The sequence below is a fragment of the Gnatocerus cornutus genome, unplaced genomic scaffold, assembly GCF_029298725.1.
Source record: "Gnatocerus cornutus isolate USDA-ARS CGAHR unplaced genomic scaffold, icGnaCorn1.1 ctg00000023.1, whole genome shotgun sequence".
NCBI classification, from domain to species: domain Eukaryota; kingdom Metazoa; phylum Arthropoda; class Insecta; order Coleoptera; family Tenebrionidae; genus Gnatocerus; species Gnatocerus cornutus.
The window spans coordinates 5,259,594-5,282,952 of record NW_028275375.1 but is presented as its reverse complement, the minus strand read 5'-3'; the positions used below and the strand labels follow the sequence as shown (position 1 = coordinate 5,282,952).

The following is a 23,359-nucleotide window of genomic DNA, read 5'->3' as shown; positions in this document are numbered from 1 at the left end:
TAAAATTTGTAATTCTGGTACTTTTAGTGCTACAGCTATAAAATTTAGGGAAATTACTGTTTTTTAAGTCGTTTATTAACTCTACCAAATTTTAAAATTGTACAGCAAAAGACACCAATTTTAGAAATTTTCTTTTTGAAAACGAAGCAAAAAGTTTCGATATTTTTTACTAAAAATCGTAGTTTCAGCAATTTTACTTCTACAATTATGAAATTTAAGAAAATTAGTACTTTTAAGTTGTTTATTGACTCTACTAAACTTCAAAATTGTAGAGCGAAAGACAAAGATTTTAGAAATTTTCGTTTTTAGAACGAAACAGAAATTTTCCATAAGAAATATGAGAAATCGTTCCTTAAAATTTGTATTTTTGGTCATTTTAGTGTTACAACTATGAAATTTGGGGAAATTAGTATTTTTGGGTTGTTTATTAACTCTACCAAATTTTAAAATTGTAGAGTAAAAAACACCAATTTTAGAAATTTTCTTTTTGAAAACGAAGCAAAAATTTTAGATAAATTATACTGGAACTCGTAGATTTAGTAACTTTAGTGCTACGGCTATAAAATTTGGGCAAATCATTATTTTTAAGTCGTTTATAAACTCTACCAAATTTGAAAATTGTAGAGTAAAAAACACCAATTTTAAAAAAATTACCATTGAAGACGAAGCAAAAATTTTTGATATTTTTTACAAAAATTCGTATTTTTTTAAATTTTAGTGGTACAACTATGAGATTTAGATAAATTAGTATCTTTAGGTCGTTTATTAACTCTACCAAATTTGAAAATTGTCAAGCAAAAGACCCCAATTTTAGAAATTTTCGTTTTGAAAACGAAGCAAAATTTTTCTATATTTTATAGTCACAGCTATAAAATTTGGAGAAATCTCTTTTTTTAAGTTGTTTATTAACTCTACCAAATTTCATAAAATGTATAGAAAAATACAACTTTTAGAAATTTTCATTTTGAAAACGGAGTAAAAATTTTCGATATTTTATATTAAAATTCGTAGTTTTCGTAATTTTAGTGCTACAACTATGAAATTTGGGGAAATTTGTACTTTTAAGTTATTTATTAACTCTACCAAATTTCAAAATTGTAGAGCGAAAGACACAAATTTTAGAAATTTTCGTTTTTAGAGCGAAGCAGAAATTTCCCGTATCGTTCACTAAAATTCGTAATTCTGGTAATTTTCCTGCTACAACCATGAAATTTCGGAAAATCAGTATTTTTAAGTTGTTAATTAACTCTACTAAATTTCAAAATTGTAGAGAAAAAGACACAATAATTTTAGAAATTTTTATTTTTAAAACGAAGCAAAAAGTTTCGATTTCTTTTACTAAAATTCGTAGTTTTGATAATTTTACTGTGACGATCACGAAATTTGGGGAAATTAGAACTCTTAAGTTATTTATTAACGCTACCAAATTTCAAAATTGTAGAGGAAAAGACACAGATTTTAGAAATTTTCGTTTTTAGTGCGAATCTGAAATTTCCCATATCGTTCAATAAAATTCGTATTTTTGGTAATTTTAGTGCTACAGTTATGAAATTTTGGGAAACTACTAACTTTAAGTCGTTTATTAACTCTGCCAAATTTCAAAATTGTAGAACAAAAAACACAAATTTTAGAATTTTTTCCCTTTGAAATGAAGCAAAAATTTGTATAACCTTTCACATTTGATAGCTATGAACGATGAACTAAAAGTTTCCCTTGCTCGTCACGAAGAACATTAATTTTCCCCGAGAAGAAGTCTCAATTTTTTGCCGTCTGTCACACACAACCCGACATTTACTTTATTATTTACTGCATGTCAGCAATTAATTCCTTTTTTGTTGTCCCCGGCGCATCCACCATTTGGCCGACATATTTTTAAAAAGCCGCTTGATGCCACGTAAACAATTACAATGTCATGTTGTGGTTACCCGCCGCCCCCAACCGTGTCCCGCATATCAACAAAACTGAAAAATCCTTTTTCCAAAGCTAATGGGAAATTGGTTGGAAGCAATAAAGCCGTCTGTAGTGGTCTCTCTGACCTCCAACGAATTGAATCCAGCTTTAGAAAAGTGGCAAAGTTTCCTCGGGAAATCTCTGCGGCAATGTTTGTTTAAAAAGTTTCAAGTATTTGGGAACTTACCGAGAACGTAGGCTAAAATTATCCACTCGACTAGTGTGGGGTAAGCGCCCCTTTGCGTGTATACGATGCTGGGGTCGTCGAAGAAGAGCGTTTGCGATAATAACACTAAAAAAGAAAAAAAATACAGAACAGAACGGAGGAATGTGGCGTGTTTTTTGAACTTACATAAAAAGGTGATGTAAGATGCGGAATTACAGATGAACTTGATGAACGGTTTTCGCATGGTCTGGCCGATGACGGAATGTGGAGCAAGGATGTAAGCGATCGAAAAGAACGGGAAGAGGACGCCGATCTTCACGATTTCTAAAGCTTGCAAGACCATGTTTTTCCTGCGGAAACCTGGAAGACCTTCGTACCATATGGATGCCAACAGCTGCTGGACGTTGGAATGAGCGACGAACTGAAACAAAAATATTCGTTTTAGAAACGCGAACAGCAAGTAGACTCGCACACTCCTCGCACTTGGCCGTTCATAACATGCGTACCGTCAGACTGTCAGACTTTTGTTTGTTATTGCAGAACTGCCTAAAAACTATTCGGTCTAAAGAAGAGTCGATTATTTATTCCACCAATTTTCAAACTTATAGAACAAAAAACACTAATTTTAGAAGTTTTTACTTGGGAAATGAAGCAAAAATTTCCGACTTTCTCTGCTCAAATTCGTAATTTTGCCAATTTTGGTGTCAGAGCTATGAAATTTAGAGGAATTACTATTTTTGAATCAGTTATTAACTCCACTAATTTTCAAAATTAAAGAACAAAAAACACGAATTTTAGAAATTTTTACTTTGGAAATGAAGCAAAAATTTCCGACTTTCTCTGCCAAAATTCGTAATTTTGCTAATTTTGGTGTCACAGCTATGAAATTTGGGGAAATTACTATTTTTGAGTTGATTATTAATTCCGCCATTTTTCAAAATTATAGAACAAAAAACACTAATTTTAGAAATTTTTACTTTGAAAATGAAGCAAAGATTGCTCGACAGTCTCTACTAAAATTCCTAATTTTGCTAATTTTGGTGTCACAGCTATGAAATTTAGAAGAATTACTATCTTTGAGTCAATTATTAACTCCATTAATTTTCAAAATTAAAGAACAAAAAACACGAATTTTAGAAATTTTTACTTTGGAAATGAAGCAAAAATTTCCGACATTCTCTACTAAAATGTCTAATTTTGCTAATTTTGGTGTCACAGCTTTGAATTTTGGAGGAATTGCTATTTTTGAATCAATTATTAACTCCGCTAATTTTCAAAATTATAGAACAGAAAACACCAATTTTAGAAATTTTTTCTTTGTAAATGAAGCAAAAATTTCCGACTTTTTCTGCTAAAATTCGTAATTTTGCTAATTTTGGTGTCGCAGCTATGAAATTTGGAGAAAATACTATTTTTTTAACAATTATTAACTCGGCCAATTTTCAAAATTATAAAGCAAAAGACACCAATTTTAGAAATTTTTACTTTGAAAATGAATCAAACATTTTCGATTTTCTCTGCTAAAATTCGTAATTTTGCTAATTTTGGTGTCATTGCTATAAAATTTGGAAAAATTACTATTTTTGAGTCAATTACTGACTCCACCAATTTCCAAATTATAAATCAAAAGACACCAGATTTAGAAATTTTTACTTTGAACATGAAGCAAAAATTTGCGACATTTTTTTTTCTCTACTAAAATTCGTAAGTTTGCTAATTTTGGTGTAACAGCTATGAAATTTGGGGGAATTACTATTTTTGAGTCGGTTATTAACTCTACTAATTTTCAAAATTATAAAACAAAAAACACTAATTTTAGAAATTTTTACTTTGGAAGTGAAGCAAAAGTTTTCGACTTTTTCTGCTAAAATTTGTAATTTTGCTAATTTTGGTGTCACAGCTATGAAATTTGGGGAAATTATTATTTTTCAGTTGGTTATTAACTCCGCCAATTTTCAAAATTATAAAACAAAAAACACTAATTTTAGAAATTTTGACTTTGAAAATGAAGCAAAGATTGCTCGACAGTCTCTACTAAAATGCCTAATTTTGCTAATTTTGGTGTCACAGCTTTGAATTTTGAAGGAATTACTATTTTTGAATCAATTATTAACTCCGCTAATTTTCAAAATTATAGAACAAAAAACACCAATTTTAGAAATTTTTTCTTTGTAAATGAAGCAAAAATTTCCGACTTTTTCTGCTAAAATTCGTAATTTTGCTAATTTTGGTGTCACAACTATGAAATTTGGGGAAATTACTATTATTGAGTTGATTAATAACTCCGCTAATTTTCAAAATTATTAAGCAAAAGACACCAATTTTAGAAATTTTTACTTTGAAAATGAAGCAAAAATTTGCGACATTTTTTCTCTACTAAAATTCGTAATTTTGCTAATTTTTGTGTCACAGCTATGAAATTTGAGAAAAATACTATTTTTGAAACGATTATTAACTCGGCCAATTTTCAAAATTATAAAGCAAAAGACACCAGATTTAGAAATTTTTGTTTTTGAACATGAAGCAAAAATTCCCGACATTTTCTACTAAAATTCGTAAGTTTGCTAATTTTGGTGTAACAGCTATGAAATTTGGGGGAATTACTATTTTTGAGTCGGTTATTAACTCTACTAATTTTCAAAATTATAAAACAAAAAACACTAATTTTAGAAATTTTTACTTTGGAAATGAAGCAAAAGTTTTCGACTTTTTCTGCTAAAATTTGTAATTTTGCTAATTTTGGTGTCACAGCTATGAAATTTGAGGAAATTATTATTTTTCAGTTGATTATTAAGTTCGCTAATTTTCAAAATTGTAGAACAAAAAACACCAATTTTAGAAATTTTTACTTTAAGCATGTAGCAAAAATTTTCGACATTCTCTACTAAAATTCGTAATTTTGCTAATTTTGGTGTCCCAGCTATGAAATTTGAGGAAATTACTATTTTTGAATTGATTATTAACTCGACCAATTTTCAACATTATAAAGCAAAAGACACCAGATTTAGAAATTTTTACTTTGAACATGAAGCAAAAATTTCCGACATTCTCTACTAAAATTCGTAATTTCGCTAATTTTGGTGTCACAGCTACGAAATTTAAGGAAATTTCTATTTTTGTGTCTATTATTATTTCTACTAATTTTCAAAGTTATAGAGCAAAAGACACTAATTTTAGAAAATTTTACTTTGAAAATTCCCCGACATTCTCTACTAAAATTCGTAATTTCGCTAATTTTGGTGTCATAGCTATGAAATTTAAGAAAATTACTATTTTTGAGTCTATTAATATCTCCACAAATTTTCAAAGTTATAGAGCTAAAGACACCAATTTTAGAAATTTTTACTTTTTAAATGAAGCATTATTTCCAACTTTTTCAACTAAAATTCGTAATTTTGCTCATTTTGGTGCTTTGAAATTTGGAGGAATTACTATTTTTGAGTCGATTATTAACACCACCAATTTTCAAAATTATAAAACAAAAGACACCAATTTTAGAAATTTGAATTGAATCAGACTTTCGGGATTTTAATATGACAAAGTTGACATCATTGTCCTCCTAGAATTTGACAGTTGTTAGTTTTGACATGATAATTTCTGTGTATTAAGCTTACTGACATTAAAAAGGTTAGTTTAGGCATAGAGCGACGTTACACAGTGACACAATCTTCGAAATTTGGCGCGGGAAATTTGAAATTTTACTTTTTTTTAATTCCATTTTTAATAATGCCGTAATAACAAAATTAAATTAATTAAATTAAATTTGAAAAGCAGAAAAATTGAAAAATCCCAATTCCCACGTTATTTCTCTATGCTCAGCAATAAACCAGAAAACTTAATTAAATAGAAACTGAAGAAAAAACTCAAATCAGATAACTTTTCCCTCGAAGGTGCATGCGAATAATCTTTGCGATCGCGCTAATTAATTAGTGATTTCACACCTTGCACCCCATTTCCGGTCACGTTCATAATTCCGCATTTCCGTCACACGTCCATCCGTGTGTGCTTTCATTTATCCAATTTTATGAGTTCTCTTTTAATAAAATTACCAATTTAGTTAAGACAGCGCATCTCGGGGAAAATCTCTCAACTTTAATTTCATAATTAGATTTTATAGAGAATCTGTCTTCGTCTTTTTCTCGCGAGTGCATCGGGAGGCGTGAGTCGATGGCACACTTCGGGGTTGATTACCTTTGATGAGCTTTTTGTCGACAAATCGATCATTTTTAGGCGAATTGGGTTATTCTCTGCACACTAATAAATAATAACGACGAGATTTACATTGTCGATGGAAAAATAATGCGATAATTTATTGGTAGTTCGTTCCGGCGATTTTTTATGTCTGAATATGAGAGAGGTTTTATTGTCTTGCGAATCGCGCGCTTTATCTTCGGATTCATACGCTGCTGAAACATTTCAACATTACGATAAGAACTTGGCGTTACATTGTTCCTCCGACTTCTTTTATCTATTGGACGAGCTATTTTTCAATTACGTTCACTAAATTAAACTCTATCACAGTTGGAGAGACTTCTTGAGTTTGGTCTCTTGTATATGTAGGTACATTAAAATCTTTATTTCTTGTTCTAAGATGTTTGCACTTTGGCACAATTATTTGACACTTTCAAAGTAGTAACATCCCTAAATTTAATTGTCATAACTTAAAAATTAACAAAGATACAAATTTTAATGAAAAAAAGTCGAAAATTGTTAATTCGTTCAAAATAAAATTTTCTAAAATCTCCATTTTTTGTTCTAAAGTTTTGTACTTTGGCACAGTTAATAAACGCTTTAGAAGTAAAAATCTCCCCAAATTTCATCGTCATAACTCAAAAACTAACAAAAATACAAATTTTAATAACAAAAAAATGAAAATATTTGAACCATCCCAAAATGAAATTTTCTAAAATCTCCATTTTTTGTTCTAAAATTTTGCACTTTTGTACAATTAATTGACACTTTAAAACTAGAAACTTCCCTAAATTCCTTGGTCATAACTCAAAAACTAACAAAAATACAAATTTTTATAAAAACAAGTTGAAAAATATTAATTTGATCCATTCTAAAATGAAAATTTCTAAAATCTCTATTTTTTGTTTTAAAATTTTGCACTTTGGCACAATTAATGGACACTTTAAAAATAATAACTTCCCTAAATTTAATTGTCATAACTTGAAAACTAGCAAAAACACGAATTTTAATAACAAAAAGTTAAAAATGTTTGGCTCGTTCTAAAATAAAAAATTTCTAAAATCTCCATTTATAGTTTTAAAATTTTGTACTTTGGCACAGTTAATAAACACTTTATAAGTAAAAATCTCCCCAAATTTCATAGTCATAACTCAAAAACTAACAAAAATACAAATTTTTATAAAAAAAAGGTTGAAAATATTTGATCCAACCTAAAGTGAAAATTTCTAAAGTCTCTATTTTTTGTTCTAAAATTTTGCATTTTTCCACAGTTAATAAAAACTTTAGAAAAAATAACTTCCCTAAATTTCATCGACTTTACTTACAAATTAACAAAAATACGAATTTTAATACCAAAAAGTTAAAAATATTTGAACCATACCAAAATAAAATTTTCTAAAATCTCCATTTTTTGTTCTAAAGTTTTGTACTTCGGCACAGTTAATAAACGCTTTAGAAGTAAAAATCTCCCCAAATTTCATCGTCATAACTCAAAAACTAACAAAAATACAAATTTTAATAACAAAAAAATGAAAATATTTGAACCATCCCAAAATGAAATTTTCTAAAATCTCCATTTTTTGTTCTAAAGTTTTGTACTTTGACACAGTTTATTGACACTTTAAAACTAGAAACTTCCGTAAATTTCATTGTTATAACTTAAAAATTAACAAAGATACAAATTTTAGAGGAAAAAAAAGTCGAAAAGTGTTAGTTCATTCTAAAATAAAATTTTTAAAATCTCTATTTGTTGTTCTAAAAATGTATACATTGACACAGTTAATAAACACGTCAGACATAGTAACCTTCCCAAATTTCATTATTATACCTCAAAAGTTAACAGAAATACAAATTTTTATAAAAAAAAGTTGAAAATATTTGATCCATCCCAAAATGAAAATTTTTAAAATCTCTATTTTTTGTTTTAAAGTTTTGCATTTTACCACAGTTAATGAAAACATTTGAAAAAATAAGTTCCTCAAATTTTATCGACATTACTTACAAATTAACAAAAATACGAATTTTAATATCAAAAAGTTGAAAATATTTGAACCATACCAAAATGAAATTTTCTAAAATCTCCATTTTTTTGTTCTAAAATTTTGCACTTTTGTACAATTAATTGACACTTTAAAACTAGAAACTTCCTTAAATTCCTTGGTCATAACTCAAAAACTAACAAAAATACAAATTTTTATAAAAACAAGTTGAAAAATATTAATTTGATCCATTCTAAAATGAAAATTTCTAAAATCTCTATTTTTTGTTTTAAAATTTTGCACTTTGGCACAATTAATTGACACTTTAAAAATAGTAACTTCCCTAAATTTCATTGTCATAACTTGAAAACTAGCAAAAACACGAATTTTAATAACAAAAAGTTAAAAATGTTTAGCTCGTTCTAAAATAAAAAATTTCTAAAATCTCCATTTTTCGTTCAAAAATTTTGTACTTTGCAACAGTTAGTCAGCATTTAAGAAGTAAAAATCTCTCCAAATTTCATCGTCATATCTCAAAAACTAACAAGAATACAAATTTTAATAACAAAAAGTTGTAAACATTTGATCCATCCCAAAATGAAAATATCTAAAATCTCTATTTTTTGTTCTAAAATTTTGAATTTTGCCACAGTTAATAAACACTTTAGAAGTAAAAATCTCCCCAAATTTCATCGTCATAACTCAAAAACTAACAAAAATACAAATTTTAATAACAAAATAATGAAAATATTTAATCCATTCCAAAATGAAAATTTCTAAAATCTCTATTTTTTGTTTTAAAATTTTGCACTTTACCAACAGTTAATGAAAACATTTAAAAAAATAACTTACAGAATTTTTATCGACATTACTTACAAATTAACAATAACACGAATTTTTATATCAAAAAGTTGAAAATATTTGAACCATCCCAAAATGAAATTTTTTAAATCTCCATTTTTTCTTCTAAAATTTAGCACTTTGGCACAGTTAATTGACACTTTAAAACTAGAAACTTCCCTAAATTTCATTGTCATAACTTAAAAATTAACAAAGATACAAATTTTAATAAAAAAAAGTCGAAAAGTGTTTCTAAAATAAAATTTGTAAAATCTCTATTTTTTTGTTCTAAAATTTTGTACTTTGGCACAGTTAATAAACACTTTAGAAGTAAAAATCTCTCCAAATTTCATCGTCATAACTCAAAAACTAACAAAAATACAAATTTTAATAACAAAAAGTTGAAAATATTTGATCCAACCTAAGGTGAAAATTTCTAAAATCTCTATTTTTTGTTTTAAAATATTGCATTTTGCCACAGTTAATGAAAACTTTAGAAAAAATAATTTCCCTAAATTTCATAGACATTACTTACAAATTAACAAAAATACGAATTTTAATTTCAAAAGTTGAAAATATTTGATCTATCTCAAAATGAAATTTTCTAAAATCTCCATTTTTTGTTTTAAAATTTTGTACTTTGGTACAGTTAATGAACACTTTAGAAGTAGTAATCTCCCCATATTTCATCGTCACAACTCAAAAACTAACAAAAATACAAATTTTAATAACAAAAGTTGTAAATATTTGATTTATCCCAAAATAAAAATTTTAAAAATCTCTATTTTTGTTCTAAAATTTTGCAATTTGACGCAGATAATAAACACTTTACAAGTAGTAACCTCCTCTAATTTCATCGTCATAACTAAAAAACTAACAAAAATACGAATTTTAATATCAAAAAATAAAAAATATTTAGTTCGTCCTAAAATAACGTTTTCTAAAATCTCTATTTTATCATAACAATAGTGTTTGCAACAACTCCATAGAGAACACCTCATTTGAATAGTTAATTGATAGTGCGGAAACGGAAGGGATTTCGCTTCCAACTCTCCAATTAACTTTACTGTCTCTTCCAACTTGGATCTCTTCTTCCCGTCATTCAGGTGGACATGGCAACAAAAAGCATCGATAGAAAACTAATTAAAGTCGGGTCTGTGCCGATAAAGAAAACCAATAACAACCACAATATATTTTTTATTAATCAACCCCCTCCGGCCTTTCGATTATACAATTCCTTGAAATAATCGCACTGAGTGTTATCGCCGAATTGCGCCTTGGCTACATCGCACAAGTTGTTCATTTTGCACGTCTCATCACAACCCCCTGCAATTCCAGCGTCTCCATTGCGATAATAAAACCTACAATCAATTATTACGAGGGATAACTACCACTTAATCGCACCTAAAGTAGTCATCGAGCAAAGAATGATCATCTGCCATCTTATAAAGGACTTTTTCGACCTCTGAAGGTTGTAAATTATTCACTCCGTAAGCTTCGACAAAGCTATAGAGCTTATACCATTCCGGGGGTTGCGAAGGGTTCGAATTTGCCAAGGTGAGATTAAACGTCCATTCTTCATAATCTAAAAGTGTCTGGAAATTCGGGTGAGTGGTAATACAAGAGAGGTGTACTAACATAAGTGGAGGAATCGACCGAGAAGATTTTGTAACTGGGGTTGGCGTTATCGTAGGGGGTGACTGAAGCCCCGTTGAAAGCCACCCCGATGGGGTCCGTCGAATTCCCATTGAAATAAACGTGGAATTCGTCGCGATGCGTGTGACCATTAAACTGCCCAGTTATCGTCGAATTGAATCTAGGAACTTCTTATACAACCAAGACTACACTCGCTGGTGTTACCTTTCTATAACTCTCCGGTACTCGCGACTCCAGACTTTCAAACAGGAAATGTCTCCTGTGGGAACATGCGTCAAAATGTGGACACTCTCATTATTTTCCTCGGCTTCCTGTAAAACTCCAACGAGCCACTGCAGTTGGTCGAACGGATCAACATCGCTGAAGAACAACCACCAGTTGTCCGTGTAGCAAACATTGCCGTTGAGACCAACAACTCTGAAACCCTCTCGGGGGGTCACACTATAGTACCCCCCTTTTAACGCCGTTTCGGTGACGTCTTCTCCGATGAGTTGTGACCACTCTTCGGCAGCTAGTTTGAACAACCACTGCACCGACAAACTGTCGTCTTCGAGTTTATCGTCCGGCCACCTACAACCCCTAATTAGCCCGGAACTTCCCCAGTTTCACCCGAACTTACACGTTGAGAGGATGGGGCTCGTGATTCCCAAACACCGGAAAAACCGGGACATCGTACGACTCCTTCAGAAACGAGTAAAGCTTCGAGATTGTCTTCGTATTATTATCAACAGTGGTTTGCCAAACCCGATGACTGATAATATCACCAGTGTAATAAACGTAGTCGTACTTCTGAGTTTTGGTCTGCCGAACCGCCTCCTCCACGGTGTACCAAGGAATATCCGCCATCCGATAATCACTCCAGTAGCCACAAGCAGCGTCTTCGGAACCCAGTTCGGTTTGGTCAAACTGACAACAAACCGGCTCTCCGCAATCCGCGTTCGCACCAACTTTATAATTAGCATCGTAGTGAAAATCCGAAAGATGAAGAATGTTAAAACTGTCTCCAACCCCCACGTCCAGCTCTCGTTTCACCGGTTTTCCTTCGGGTATTTCTATTGACCACTCGAAGCTGTCACCCGTCGGACACCCGAAATTCTGCATGAGCGAGCCGCAGACTCTCTCCGCTTTGATCCCAGGGTAGTTGTCAACAATATAAAGAAGAATATCAATGTTTTGACTCACACTTCCGTGACAAACGCGCTCTTTTTCAACCCCCAGAGTAACACAAATTTGAACGGCGATCTCCACTAGAGCTTCTTTGGTCATTCCGTGGAGTCTCTCATCGACCACCAAGTCAAAGACTAAGTTACACAAATAACACATTTCGGTATTGTCGTAGAGTTTCTCCATGCCTTCACGGAAGAGATGGACGAGTTGGTAGTTCTTCGCCGCTTCTTCATACTCCGAAGAAATCTTACCAGTTTTGATATATTCGCTTAGACTGACTCCAATCCGCTCGAAATTTTCTAGGAAGAGTTTAATCTCGTTTTACCGTTTTAGAGAGTGAAGACTTACGGTTCGCTGAGACGCCGAGGAGTAGTACCACGAAGAAGAACTTCATTTCGAAGAAATAATCGAAAGTGGAAGATACGGGTTTAAATAGTGTCGCAATCAATGCAGTACTTGAAACCTTATAAATAATTGATAAAAAATAATTGATCGGACTGTGAGCACTGATAAAGAAAGGATCTTTCAAGGTCGAACAATAAAAATAAAGTTAAAAAACTGTGTTTTAAGATTTATTATATTACTAGTGGTGTAATAAATCTTTTAATATAACGATCTTTCCTATGTCCAAACCTAAAGACGTTCAACGGAAAGGAATTCTAAACAAAAGCTTGTTTTCGAAAATTTTTGGGTGTAAATCAGGCTTTAATTTTTTTGGGGAAAATTGAAAGTTGTGATTTTTGAGGTTAATACGTCAAAGTTGGGTAAATTGAGTAATAATTAATCCAAGATTTGTTCCAAAAGGAATACGTTTTAGCAAACTTGTGCAGCAAGATTAGCTTCTATAGCATATCCGGTGAGAGATTGGGATATTTCGACAGTTGACATATAGGTTGGCAGCAAATTATGCTACAAAATACAAATTCCTACGCGAAATGGGTTGACAGGGTTGTCAGTAACTGGGGTTACTTTGTTATTTTAAATTTCGCGCGTATGGAACACATTTTATTGCGTAGATTTAGTGACTTTTCTGTCATTCAAACTCTCACTGTACGAACTATAGTATATCAGTTGCGTCAAGGTCAAACGCTTTTGTTGCCAACTGTTATCGATAAAAATACTAGGGGGTGATTTACTTTTTATTGAGCTCTATTATACAGTGACGGCCAAAATAAACTGATACCTACAAGTCTTTTTTAAAAAACCACCAACACTGCAATTTTCCCCTGCATTACAACCGGCAACGTTGCCTAGGGAGATTTTTGGTGAGAAAATAGTTGTCAAATTTTTGACATTTCTGAAAATTAGGCAGTGTTTTCGTTAAAAACGTTTCATTTACAGCCTGTTGGATTGCAAATCAAATGATTTAATAGTGAAAAGACTCGGCCCAGCCTGAAAGGCCGTTTTGTGTAATCAAATTGTCAATTAGGCAGCTAACCTATTTGATTTTATCACCAAAAAGTCACCATCGACGGTGTTGCCGGTTGTAAATTGCTGGGAGAGTGCGGTGCTAGTGATTTTTTAATAAAAAAACGGACTTTAAAAAGACAAGCTTTCAAAGTAGGCATAATGACAATTATTGTAGGCCCAACAATCACATTTTCTTTAAACAAAAGAAAAGAAATGATTTTGATGCATGCTTACATTTGCAAACTCCTTATTGCATATTTTTTTTACTCTTAAATATTTAATTGCATTTCCAATCGACAAAACACCTTCGAATTGTAGGCACAGCTTACCTTCTGTAGGTTAAGTGTCTTGTATTGGTAGTTATGATAACATCCTATTAGTAGTTTAACGATTTAATTTTTAGGCTCAACGTCGTTCAAGTGCTGTACCACTTTATTTTGGCCCTCACCAAGGGGTAACCTGTGTCTACAATGTAAATGGGTTTTGTAGATGCATTTAAAAGTCAAAAAGAATAAGCAACACCCTGCATAAGTAGGCTACAACTATTAGTAGTGCCTTTTTTATTTTATTTTATTAATATCATTGTTTAGCCTACTGTATAATTATTATGCCTACTTTGAAAGCCTATTTTACACAACTCAAGTTTTGAAAAAATGTGGTCCACCACTTTATTTTGGCCGCCACTGTAGATGAAGACCTACAGAGTCCAATAGAATCTCAAGAATCACATTCTGATCGTTTTCTAGGTTGGTTTCACAGAGTAGAGCTCGAAATCTAGAAAACTATAGTTCGTACAGTGAGAGATTGAATGACAGAAAAGTCACTAAATCATTATACCGACTTTGAAAGTCTATTTTACACAGCTCAATTTTTGAAAAAATGTGTTTCAAAACTTGTACCATTTAGATTTAAACCATCTAAAGGAATTTCAACAAAACAAATATCCAAAGAAAATTTAAACTTCTTTATTAATCCATCATATTAATGTTGATTGTACAAATCCTTGAAATAATCGCACTGAGTGTTGTCCCCAATCTGCGCCCTTGCCACATCGCACAAGTTGTTCATTTTGCACGTCTCATCACAACCCCCTTCAATCCCAGCATCGCCGTCCCGATAATAAAATCTACAATCAATTATTACGAGGAATAACTACCACTTAATCGCACCTAAAGTAGTCATCGAGCAAAGAATGATCTTCCGCCATCTTATAAAGGACTTTTCCGACCTCAAATGGTTGTAAATTATCCACCCCGTAGGCTTCGACAAAGCTGTAGAGTTTATACCATTCTGGAGTTTCAGAAGGTTTCGAATTTGCTAAAGTAAGATTAAACGTCCATTCTTCATAATCTAAAAGTGTCTGGAAATTCGGGTGAGTGGTAATACAAGAGAGGTGTACTAACATAAGTGGAGGAATCGACCGAGTAGATTTTGTAACTAGGGTTGGAGTTATCGTAGGGGGTGACTGAAGCCCCGTTGAAAGCAACCCCAATGGGGTCCGTCGAATTTCCATTGAAATAAACGTGGAATTCGTCGCGGTGCGTGTGACCATTAAACTGCCCCGTTATCGTCGAATTGAATCTAGAAACTTCTTGTACAACCAAGACAACACTCGCTGGTGTTACCTTTCTATAACTCTCCGGTACTCGCGACTCCAGACTTTCAAACAGGAGGCGTCTCCTGTGGGAACATGCGTTAAAATGTGGACACTCTCATTATTTTCTTCGGCTTTCTGTAAGACTCCAACGAGCCACTGCAGCTGCTCGAACGGATCAACATCGCTGAAGAACAACCAGTAGTTGTCCGTGTAACAGACATTACTGTTAAGACCAATCACTCTGAGCCCCTCTCGAGGGGACACACTATAGTACCCCCCTTTTAACGCCGTTTCGGTGACGTCTTGTCCGATGAGTTGTGACCACTCTTCGGCGGCTAGTTTGAACAGCCACTTCACCGACAAACTCTCGTCTTCGAGTTTATCGTCCGGCCACCTAAAACCCCCATTAGCCTTCGAAGAGATTCGCTCAAACTTACACGTTGAAAGGATGAGGTTCATGATTCCCAAACACCGGAAAAATTGGGATATCATACGATTCGTTCAAAAACGAGTAAATCTTCGAGATCGTCTTCGTATTGTTATCAACAGAAGTTTGCCAAACTCGATGGGCGATAATATCACCAGTGTAATAAACGTAGTCGTACTTCTGCGTTTTGGTCTGACGAACCGTCTCCTCCACGGTGTACCATGGAATATCCGCCAACCGGTAATCACTCCAGTAGCCGCAAGCAGCGTCTTCAGAAGCTAGTTCTGTTTGGTCAAACTGACAACAAACTGGTTCTCCGCAATCCGCGTTCGCACCAACTTTATAATTGGGATCGTAGTGAAAATCCGAAAGATGTAAAATGTTATAACTGTCTCCAGCCCCCTCGTCCAACGCTCGTTGAACTGGTTTCCCTTCCGGTATTGTAATTGACCACTCGAAGCTATCACCAGTCGCACAACCATAATTTTGAAAGAGCGAGCCACAAACCCGCTCCGATTTGATGCCAGGATAGTTATTAACAATGTAGAGCCAAATATCAATGTTCTGAGTCACACTCCCTTGACAAACGCGTTCGGTTTCAACACCTAAAGAAGTACAAAGGTAGAGAATTCTCTCCATGAGATCCTCTTTGGTCATTCCTTCTTCCAGTTCGTGGACAACTAAATCAAACACGAGGCTGCACATGTAACAAACTTCTGCATTGTCGTAGACGTTTTCCATGTGGTCACGGAAGACATGAGTTAACTGGTAACTCTTTGCGGCTTCTTCAAACCCCGAAGAAATGGTACCAGTTTTTATATATTCGGTGATCCCATTTCCGATCCGCTCAAAATTTTCTAGGAATAGTTTAATCTCGTTCTAAAGAGTGGAGACTTACTGTTAGCTGAGACGCCGAAGAAGAGTAACACGAAGACGTAGAGGAGTTTCATTTTGGGGGAGTAACAACAAGTGGAAACTGTACGCGTTTAAATACAGTCGCTCATTGCAAAAGTACTTGAAACACCTCATCACTAAATTGATAAAAATGATGGATAGAGCACTGATAAGTTGAAGTGTCTTAAAGGGTAAACAAGAAAAACAATACAATTATTAGTATTTGTATTGTACCTTCGAGTTTGATAATATCACTAGTGGTGTAATCAATTCATTACACAACTCATTTTAATAAATGAGTTAATTAATAAAAATTATTATTTATTAATTATTAATAAAAATAACAATGTTTTTATCAAAAAAAGGTAATACGTTATTAGAAATAATGGCTAACAAAGATATATTAAAATTAACCCAAATTTAGCAACTTCTAAGAACACAAATTTCGTTCTTGAGACCCCAAAAATGTCGAAATTAAAGCGCGTTCAAGTTTTTTTGTAATTTTTTTTAGCTGCTCGAAATAAAAATATGTACAAATTCTCCTTTTCGCTCTAAATTTTTGTGAATCGGCACTGTAAATAAGACAGTCAAGAGTAATAATCTCCACAAATTTCGTTAAAATGACATATAAAATAAAGAAATTACAGGATCTTAAAAAACTTTGGTGGCATTTTTTTGGTCTTAAAACGAAAATTTCTAAAAATTCGACTTTTTGATTTAAATTTCTGCAAATTGGTGATATTACTAAAACAAACAAAAGAAACAATAGGAATAAGTTTTGTTCCTGTCGTACTAAAAATAACGAAATTAAATTAAATAAGTACCAAATTAATATTTTTATCCAAAGACTACAATTTAACACAAAATAGCTATTTGCATTTAATCGCAAAAATACTTCATTTAATAACAAGACAAAACCTAATTTATATAATTAATTTTAATTTTACTAATTCAGTTACGAAATGAGTCTATTTTAAACAACATTTCATTTACAAAATGCCGTTTGTTTAGGACAAGTCATATAAATAAGTTGTCGATAAAATACAAATACAAAAATTTATCAAAATCTGACATATGTAAGAAAATACTGATTTTATAGCTTTTTATTTACTGAATAAGAAATAATCTTACAAATCACGAGGCAAAAATGCCACTATCACACGACGTGTGGATTCATTTCCTCTTCGACTCGATCATCAATAGCTCGTCTAGTCAAAAAAGGAATCCCTTGTGTCTCTAATTCCATAAATACTTTTATTTTTAGGAGTACTTTAAGTGTATTTAGAAACTTGCCGATGACGTACACTTAATGACAAAAACGTCCAGATTCGATAATAAATAAAACACAATTAAAAGTTTTAATTTGCTCTTGAAAATTGTATATTGAATTGTTCTCCAAAGAATTATTTATTCAGAAAATGGCAATTCTTTTGGTAATTTATCATTAACGTGCATTCAATGAAAATTCGTTTTGTTGCAAAATTTAAAATTTTAAACTATTCAATTTTAAACTATCAAGTGACTTTGTTATGTTGCAAACCTGAGTCGAAATCGACAAAGTTCTTTATAGGGAATATTCGACTTTGACTAGGAATGTCCACTACACTAAATAGGGTATTCTAAAACAAGTTGCAGAATTCCCTAGATTTGCGCTTGAGCAGAAAGAACGAATGTTGGAATTGACCTCTGTAACGAGTTTTTAATAGTAATTTCTATATTACGGCTTTTCTTTCGAATTTAGCTTCAAAAGTCAACCTACAGCATCCAAAATGGCATATAAACTTCATTCTTTAGTAATTTTGGGTGATTTTTCATTGTGACACCAAAAATCGTGTCATTCTTTTAGAGACTTTTGAACCCAAAATTGTTTTAGCATGATTTTTTAACATAGAATAAAGTCATTCTAATGCCCTAATATAGAAATTGTATTACTAGTTGCATTAAAGTTTGTTTTTTTTCTGGCAGTGCTTCTTTAAGTAACAGATAAAAGAACCGAAATCACAACTAGCCACCACTGAAGATAAACCCTTTGACTTCCTCCATAGACCCCCAGAAACCGCTCGCAATGGACATCATCCCCGTACACTGTCGTGGCGATCTGACACAAATTCTCCCTCTCGCAACTAGAATCGCACCCAACTTCCAGCATGTGCTCTCCATCCCGGTACTTAAACCTGAAACTTCTTGTAAAAAAAACTCCAAACTCCACCACCATCCACCTGAAATAGTCCTGCAAAAGCGACTTATTCTCCGCCATTTTGTACAAAACTCGGTCCAGTTGGGCGGGATTCAGACTCTCAACATCGTACGCCTCCACGAAACTGTACTCTTTGTACCATTGAAGCGACTCGTTTGTTGCAGTACCCAAATCAAAAGTCCACTGCTCGTAATCCCGAAGAGACTAAAAGGAGTTTAGTGCGCCTACCACGTCCCTACTTACGAAAGTCTCGGCGTCAACTTCGTAGAGTTTGTAACTGGGGTTCGACCAACTGTAAGGAGTTAAAGAAGCGCCGTTGAAAGCCGCGTTGATGGGTTGAGTACCATTGTAGAAGACGCGGAATTCGTCCCAGTGCGAATGCCCATTGAACTGCCCGGCGATGATGTGGGAAAACCGGTTGATAATCCTGGAGTACTCCTGTTCCCATTTCAGGAGACACTCGTAGGTTCCTGGGGGAACATGAGAGAGGATGTGGACGCGTTCGTTATTATCCTCCGCGACTTTAAGAGTGTCGGCCAACCATTGTAACTGCTCGTACAAATCAGAGTCGTCGAACAGCAGCCAGAAGTTGAAGACATAGCAGAGGTTGCTGTTGATGGCTATAATTCGGAATCCGGGGCGTGGAGTGACTGTATAAAATCCCCCTTTCCGGACCGTCTCTGTGATGTCTTCTCCTGTGAGATCCGACCAGAAGGTCGCAGCGAGTTCGAAGAGCCACGACGTGGAGAACCCGCGAGATTTTCCTGGACTCCAACTAAAACTCTGCTTAATTAAAGGAGCTCGCAACTCCAACTTCCATAATTACAGATTGAGGGGGTGCGGCTCGTGGTTCCCGAAAATCGGGAAAACCGGAATATTAAAACTCCGGTTTAGGAAGGAATAGAGTTGGGAAATCGACGCGTTGTTCTTTGAAATCGAAGTATCCCAGACTCTGTGACTGATAACATCACCGGTGAAGTACACAAAATCCGCGTCATGACTCCTGATTTGTTTGACGGCTTCCTCGATGAGCGCCCACGAAGAATCGGCGTGGCGATAGTCAGTCCAGAACCCGCAAGAACTCGAGGACTCCCCAGTGTACTCTTGGTCTTCCTGACAACAAAGAGGTTCGCCACAATTCGGGTTACCAAACGCTCGGTAGTTCGGATCGTAATGAATATCAGACAATTGTACGACTTTGAAGGTTTCTTCGGAACTGTAATTGGAGGCGGTTCTGTTGGTGGGAGGTGGTAGCGCCACTGACCACGATGGTTGAGCGCCCATGGTACACCCAGCGCCTTGTAAAATCGACCCGCAGATCCTCTCTCCACTCACTTCAGAATTGGCGATTATGTAAAAGAGAATCTCCGCGTTCATGTCGATGGTGCCTGAACAAACTCTCGAGGATTCTACGTTCAAAGAGACGCAAAGGAATTTTATTATGGAGACGATGGCAGCTGGGGAAGTGCCGTTTCTTGTTGCTTCGATCGCTTGGTCGAAAATGAAGGTACATAAAGGGCACACTATTAAACGTTCTGCGAGTTTCTTCGGGTTAACACGGAAGATATTGGGGAGTTGGTGGGACTGTAACCGCCGTGGTAAGTTTGGAGGGACTTTGCTGGTGGTGAAGAGTTGTTGGAGGTCATTTTTGAGGAGGTCCACGTCGTCTGGAAGAAGAGAATAGTGGCGAACGTGAAGATTCCACTTACCATGGGTTTGGGAGAGACAGATAAGAGTTGCTAGCACAAGAAGTGTTGGCCTCATTTTAACTCACAAGTTAAATGTGGCAAGACCTTATTATATTCATTTGACAATGGCATTTTTTTATGTAAATACGGAGGAATTATCTGTTAATCTTTTCCGTGATCTTGGACTTTATCTTCCTAAACATTATCAAAAAAAATCAGTCTGTGTTATCATTAACAAACAATTCAATTGTGTAACTTGGAGGATCTCTAAGTAAACGCTGGCAACCTTGAATGCAAAACTCTGTCTTCCCAGAAATTTTATTGAAACTAAGAAATTCAGCGCCCTTGATCGTACAATTTCAAAAACCGGTTGCAATGACCATCCTCTTGGAAAACCGTGGTGGTAATCTCACACAGATTATCTCTTTGGCACTGTTGATCACACCCCCTTTTAATCCCAGCGTCTCCATTTCGGTACTTGAACCTAAAAACCACAATAATCATCGCACAACTCCCCGAAAACCTACTTGAAGTAGTCGTTGAGAAGAGAATGGTTTTCCGCCATTTTGTACAAGAGTTTATCAACTTCCAGAGGGTGTAAACTCTCAACTCCGTACACCTCCACAAAACTGTACAATTTGTACCATTGCACCCTTTCTAAGGGTTGGGAGTTTGCAAGAGTTAAGTTAAAAGTCCACTCCTCGTAGTCCCTCAAAGTCTTAACAAAGTGTTAAAGCCAACCCTCGTCTCAACTTACAAAACTCGCCCCTTCAACTTCATAGATCTTATAACTGGGATTCGCCGAGCTAAAGGGGGTGATTGAGGCTCCGTTGATAGCCACCCCCACTGGTTGAATGGGGTTGGATCTGTTGTAATACACGTGGAACTGGTCTTTATGCGTGTGCCCATTAAACTGCCCGGTGATGGTGTGGGCAAACCTGTCAACAATCCTGGAGTATTCCCGCCCCCACACTTTGAGACACTCCTGGCTTCCTGTGGGAATGTGAGACAAAATGTGGACACTCTCCTTGTTGTCCTCGGCTGTTTTAAGAGTGTCGCTGAGCCACTGGAGTTGGCCGAACGGATCAACGTCGTTGAAGATGAGCCACCAGTTGAACGTGTAACCTAGGTTGCTGTTGATGGCGATGATTCTAAAACCGGGCCGGGGGCTCACTGTGTAGTAGCCCCCTTTGAGGACGGTGTCGCTGACGTCTTCTCCGATGAGCTGGGGCCAATGCTCGGCGGCTAAAGTAAAGAGCCACTGGAGTGGGAACTTCTCAGTGGGCCAACTATGAAACTCGTTTATCAAAATCGAAGATTAAAAGACAATCTTCGGGCTTACAGATTTAGAGGATGAGGCTCGTGGTTCCCGAAAACGGGAAACACAGGAACTTTAAAACTGTCTTTGAAGAAAGAGTACAACTGGGAGATTGTCTTCGTGTTGCTGGAGATGCTGGTCTCCCAAACTCGATGGTTGACGACATCACCAGTGAAGTACACATAATCAAATTCTTGAGTTTTGACTTGTCGGAGCGTTTCTTCCACTAGGTGCCACGGAGCATCGGCGTGTCTATAGTCACTCCAGTAGCCACAAGCAGTGTCTTCGGAGTTAGGTGCTCCTTGATCCTCCTGACAACAGAGAGGCTCTCCACAATCCGCGTTTCCTCCAGGAGTGTAATTCGGATCGTAATGAATGTCGCTTAGTTGCAAAACTTTAAAACTCGTCGATTTTCCTTGAGTTCTTTCTTTGGAGTTACCACTGGGTAGTTTGACGGACCACTCATATTCATCCCCTGCTGAGCACCCTAAGAACTGAAAAACCGCCCCACAAATCCTCTTCGGTTTCAAACCGGGATAATTATCGACAATGTACAACAGCGTGTCCTAAGAACTAACGAGTTAGAGGAGGAAGACCAAGACTAGCACTCACAATGTTGAGTTCGACGACGCCCTCACACACTCTGCGAGTCTCAATTCCAAGAAGTGAACACAACAGTTGGATTTCACCGGCTAGAAAGCCTCTGGACATTCCTAATTTTCGTTTGGCAATCATAGTGTCAACTACTACGTTGCAGAGGAGACACACTTGGGGGTTGTTGTACGACTTTTCCATTCCTTCGCGGAACAAGCGCTTCAACTGGTAAGTTTTCAGGGCGTCAAAGAGGTAGTCAGGTTTTTGTTCTTTGATTCCGCGCACCAAAAGATCGAAGTTTTCTGAAGTTTGAGTTTGGAAATCTTTGGAAAAATTGGGATTCTCACCTTGGGTGTTGAGGGGTACTACTCCTGGTAGTGTTAATAAAAGAAGAGGCCACAAGAGTTGCATGTTTGAGGTTCAACAAACGAGTGGTGGCCACAGGTGTGATAATTAAGTATGTAGGTTAAGGAAGTTTTTAAAAAGATAATTTTTGATTTTGGTTCTAATTGTAATAAATTAATATTAATCAACAAACAAATTAGTTGATAGCTGGCTAAACTCTGCTTTAGATTGTTGCCAGGATAATATTTATACCAATTTTAGATAAGAATCTGAGCACTTGTTAAAATTAGTGAACACGAAGAGAACAAAATTTGATCCAAATCTGTCGTGATACGAATAACATTAATCTAAGTCTAGCGGGTCGGTGGGTCAAATAATTAATTTACGAGTGGCGGCCATCGAATTTTGGGTGTTTGAGGACGATTTTTTAAGGAGAAAAGCGCGTGAAAAACGATGGTGCAAACCGTTTCTTTTTGTCTGTTGTAGTTTCGAAAATATCGAGCTTGAAGAATTTTAAAAAGAAAAATCACATATCCAAATATTTAAACGGCCATAACTCAGTTATTTGTTGGCTGGCGTGGATTTTGAATTGATTTAGAATCTGCGCACAATTCTGCGTAAAATGAGCTCAAATAACGCAAGTTTGCCCCAACATTAGATAAGCGAGATATCGATGTATGAGTTTGGTATAGTTTTAGTCATAAATTTTTGCGAAAAAATGCAACTTTTGACTTTTGGAAAATGTAAAAACTATTTCTTATGTAAAAAATCGCGAGAAAAACGATGGCGCAAACCGCATCTCAATATCTGTGATAGTTTCCGAAATATTGAGCACGAATTGTTTCGAACCTTCAAAAATTTGGCCCTCTGGCGACAACCCAAAAATTTAAACGGCCATAACTCAGTTATTTGTTGACTAAATTTAAAAATTCTTGCGGCT

The 23,359-nt window shown here is 34.9% G+C and overlaps 5 protein-coding genes across 6 annotated transcripts in view; all 5 read right to left on the bottom strand.

The window, feature by feature from the left end:
* LOC148166528 (transient receptor potential-gamma protein-like) overlaps nt 1-23,359 on the bottom strand; it is a 129,063-nt gene that overhangs the window by 23,798 nt on the left and 81,906 nt on the right. Inside the window, exons 9-10 of one of the 2 annotated variants that reach the window (XM_088048680.1) lie at nt 2,303-2,537; nt 2,138-2,242 (exon numbers count right to left, since the gene is read on the bottom strand). In XM_088048680.1, coding sequence (XP_087904806.1) covers nt 2,138-2,242; nt 2,303-2,537 — 340 coding nt within the window. Of the gene's footprint in view, nt 1-2,137; nt 2,538-23,359 lie in introns of both variants that reach the window. The other variant, XM_088048679.1, reaches the window with a different exon arrangement.
* LOC148166535 (sphingomyelin phosphodiesterase-like) lies at nt 10,316-12,381 on the bottom strand. The gene is made up of 6 exons (XM_088048927.1): nt 12,298-12,381; nt 11,402-12,248; nt 10,987-11,352; nt 10,765-10,942; nt 10,531-10,721; nt 10,316-10,487 (listed from the first exon to the last, which is right to left on the bottom strand). The coding sequence occupies exons 1-6, from the start codon at nt 12,341-12,343 to the stop codon at nt 10,331-10,333; spliced, it is 1,785 nt and encodes a 594-aa protein (XP_087905053.1). The 5' UTR covers nt 12,344-12,381; the 3' UTR covers nt 10,316-10,330.
* On the bottom strand, nt 14,310-16,393 carry LOC148166534 (sphingomyelin phosphodiesterase-like). The gene is made up of 6 exons (XM_088048829.1): nt 16,282-16,393; nt 15,394-16,240; nt 14,985-15,350; nt 14,763-14,940; nt 14,529-14,719; nt 14,310-14,485 (listed from the first exon to the last, which is right to left on the bottom strand). The coding sequence occupies exons 1-6, from the start codon at nt 16,331-16,333 to the stop codon at nt 14,341-14,343; spliced, it is 1,779 nt and encodes a 592-aa protein (XP_087904955.1). The 5' UTR covers nt 16,334-16,393; the 3' UTR covers nt 14,310-14,340.
* On the bottom strand, nt 18,250-20,242 carry LOC148166533 (sphingomyelin phosphodiesterase-like). The gene is made up of 4 exons (XM_088049221.1): nt 19,301-20,242; nt 18,718-19,249; nt 18,497-18,678; nt 18,250-18,451 (listed from the first exon to the last, which is right to left on the bottom strand). Exons 1-4 carry the CDS (start codon nt 20,236-20,238, stop codon nt 18,250-18,252), a joined length of 1,854 nt encoding a protein of 617 aa, XP_087905347.1. The 5' UTR covers nt 20,239-20,242.
* On the bottom strand, nt 20,499-22,508 carry LOC148166532 (sphingomyelin phosphodiesterase-like). Its single transcript, XM_088048944.1, has 6 exons — nt 22,422-22,508; nt 22,093-22,376; nt 21,505-22,046; nt 20,920-21,451; nt 20,690-20,880; nt 20,499-20,646 (listed from the first exon to the last, which is right to left on the bottom strand). Exons 1-6 carry the CDS (start codon nt 22,483-22,485, stop codon nt 20,499-20,501), a joined length of 1,761 nt encoding a protein of 586 aa, XP_087905070.1. The 5' UTR covers nt 22,486-22,508.

What these genes read in the sequence shown, in the direction of transcription:
- LOC148166535 (XM_088048927.1), bottom strand. Translation starts at nt 12,343, where the DNA reads ATGAAGTTCTTCTTCGTGGTACTACTCCTCGGCGTCTCAGCGAACC. An exon ending in TACCGGAGAGTTATAGAAAG is followed by an intron (nt 10,943 to 10,986) that starts GTAACACCAGCG and finishes AGAAGTTCCTAG; the next exon opens with ATTCAATTCGACGATAACTG. An exon ending in TTGCTCGATGACTACTTTAG is followed by an intron (nt 10,488 to 10,530) that starts GTGCGATTAAGT and finishes AATTGATTGTAG; the next exon opens with GTTTTATTATCGCAATGGAG.
- LOC148166534 (XM_088048829.1), bottom strand. Translation starts at nt 16,333, where the DNA reads ATGAAACTCCTCTACGTCTTCGTGTTACTCTTCTTCGGCGTCTCAGCT. An exon ending in GAACCTCATCCTTTCAACGT is followed by an intron (nt 15,351 to 15,393) that starts GTAAGTTTGAGC and finishes TGGGGGTTTTAG; the next exon opens with GTGGCCGGACGATAAACTCG. An exon ending in TTGCTCGATGACTACTTTAG is followed by an intron (nt 14,486 to 14,528) that starts GTGCGATTAAGT and finishes AATTGATTGTAG; the next exon opens with ATTTTATTATCGGGACGGCG.
- LOC148166533 (XM_088049221.1), bottom strand. Translation starts at nt 20,238, where the DNA reads ATGAGGCCAACACTTCTTGTGCTAGCAACTCTTATCTGTCTCTCCCAA. An exon ending in GAGCCGCACCCCCTCAATCT is followed by an intron (nt 19,250 to 19,300) that starts GTAATTATGGAA and finishes GCAGAGTTTTAG; the next exon opens with TTGGAGTCCAGGAAAATCTC. An exon ending in CTTTTGCAGGACTATTTCAG is followed by an intron (nt 18,452 to 18,496) that starts GTGGATGGTGGT and finishes AAGAAGTTTCAG; the next exon opens with GTTTAAGTACCGGGATGGAG.
- LOC148166532 (XM_088048944.1), bottom strand. Translation starts at nt 22,485, where the DNA reads ATGCAACTCTTGTGGCCTCTTCTTTTATTAACACTACCAGGAGTAGTA. An exon ending in AGTACCCCTCAACACCCAAG is followed by an intron (nt 22,377 to 22,421) that starts GTGAGAATCCCA and finishes CTCAAACTTCAG; the next exon opens with AAAACTTCGATCTTTTGGTG. An exon ending in GCGTCGTCGAACTCAACATT is followed by an intron (nt 22,047 to 22,092) that starts GTGAGTGCTAGT and finishes GTTAGTTCTTAG; the next exon opens with GACACGCTGTTGTACATTGT.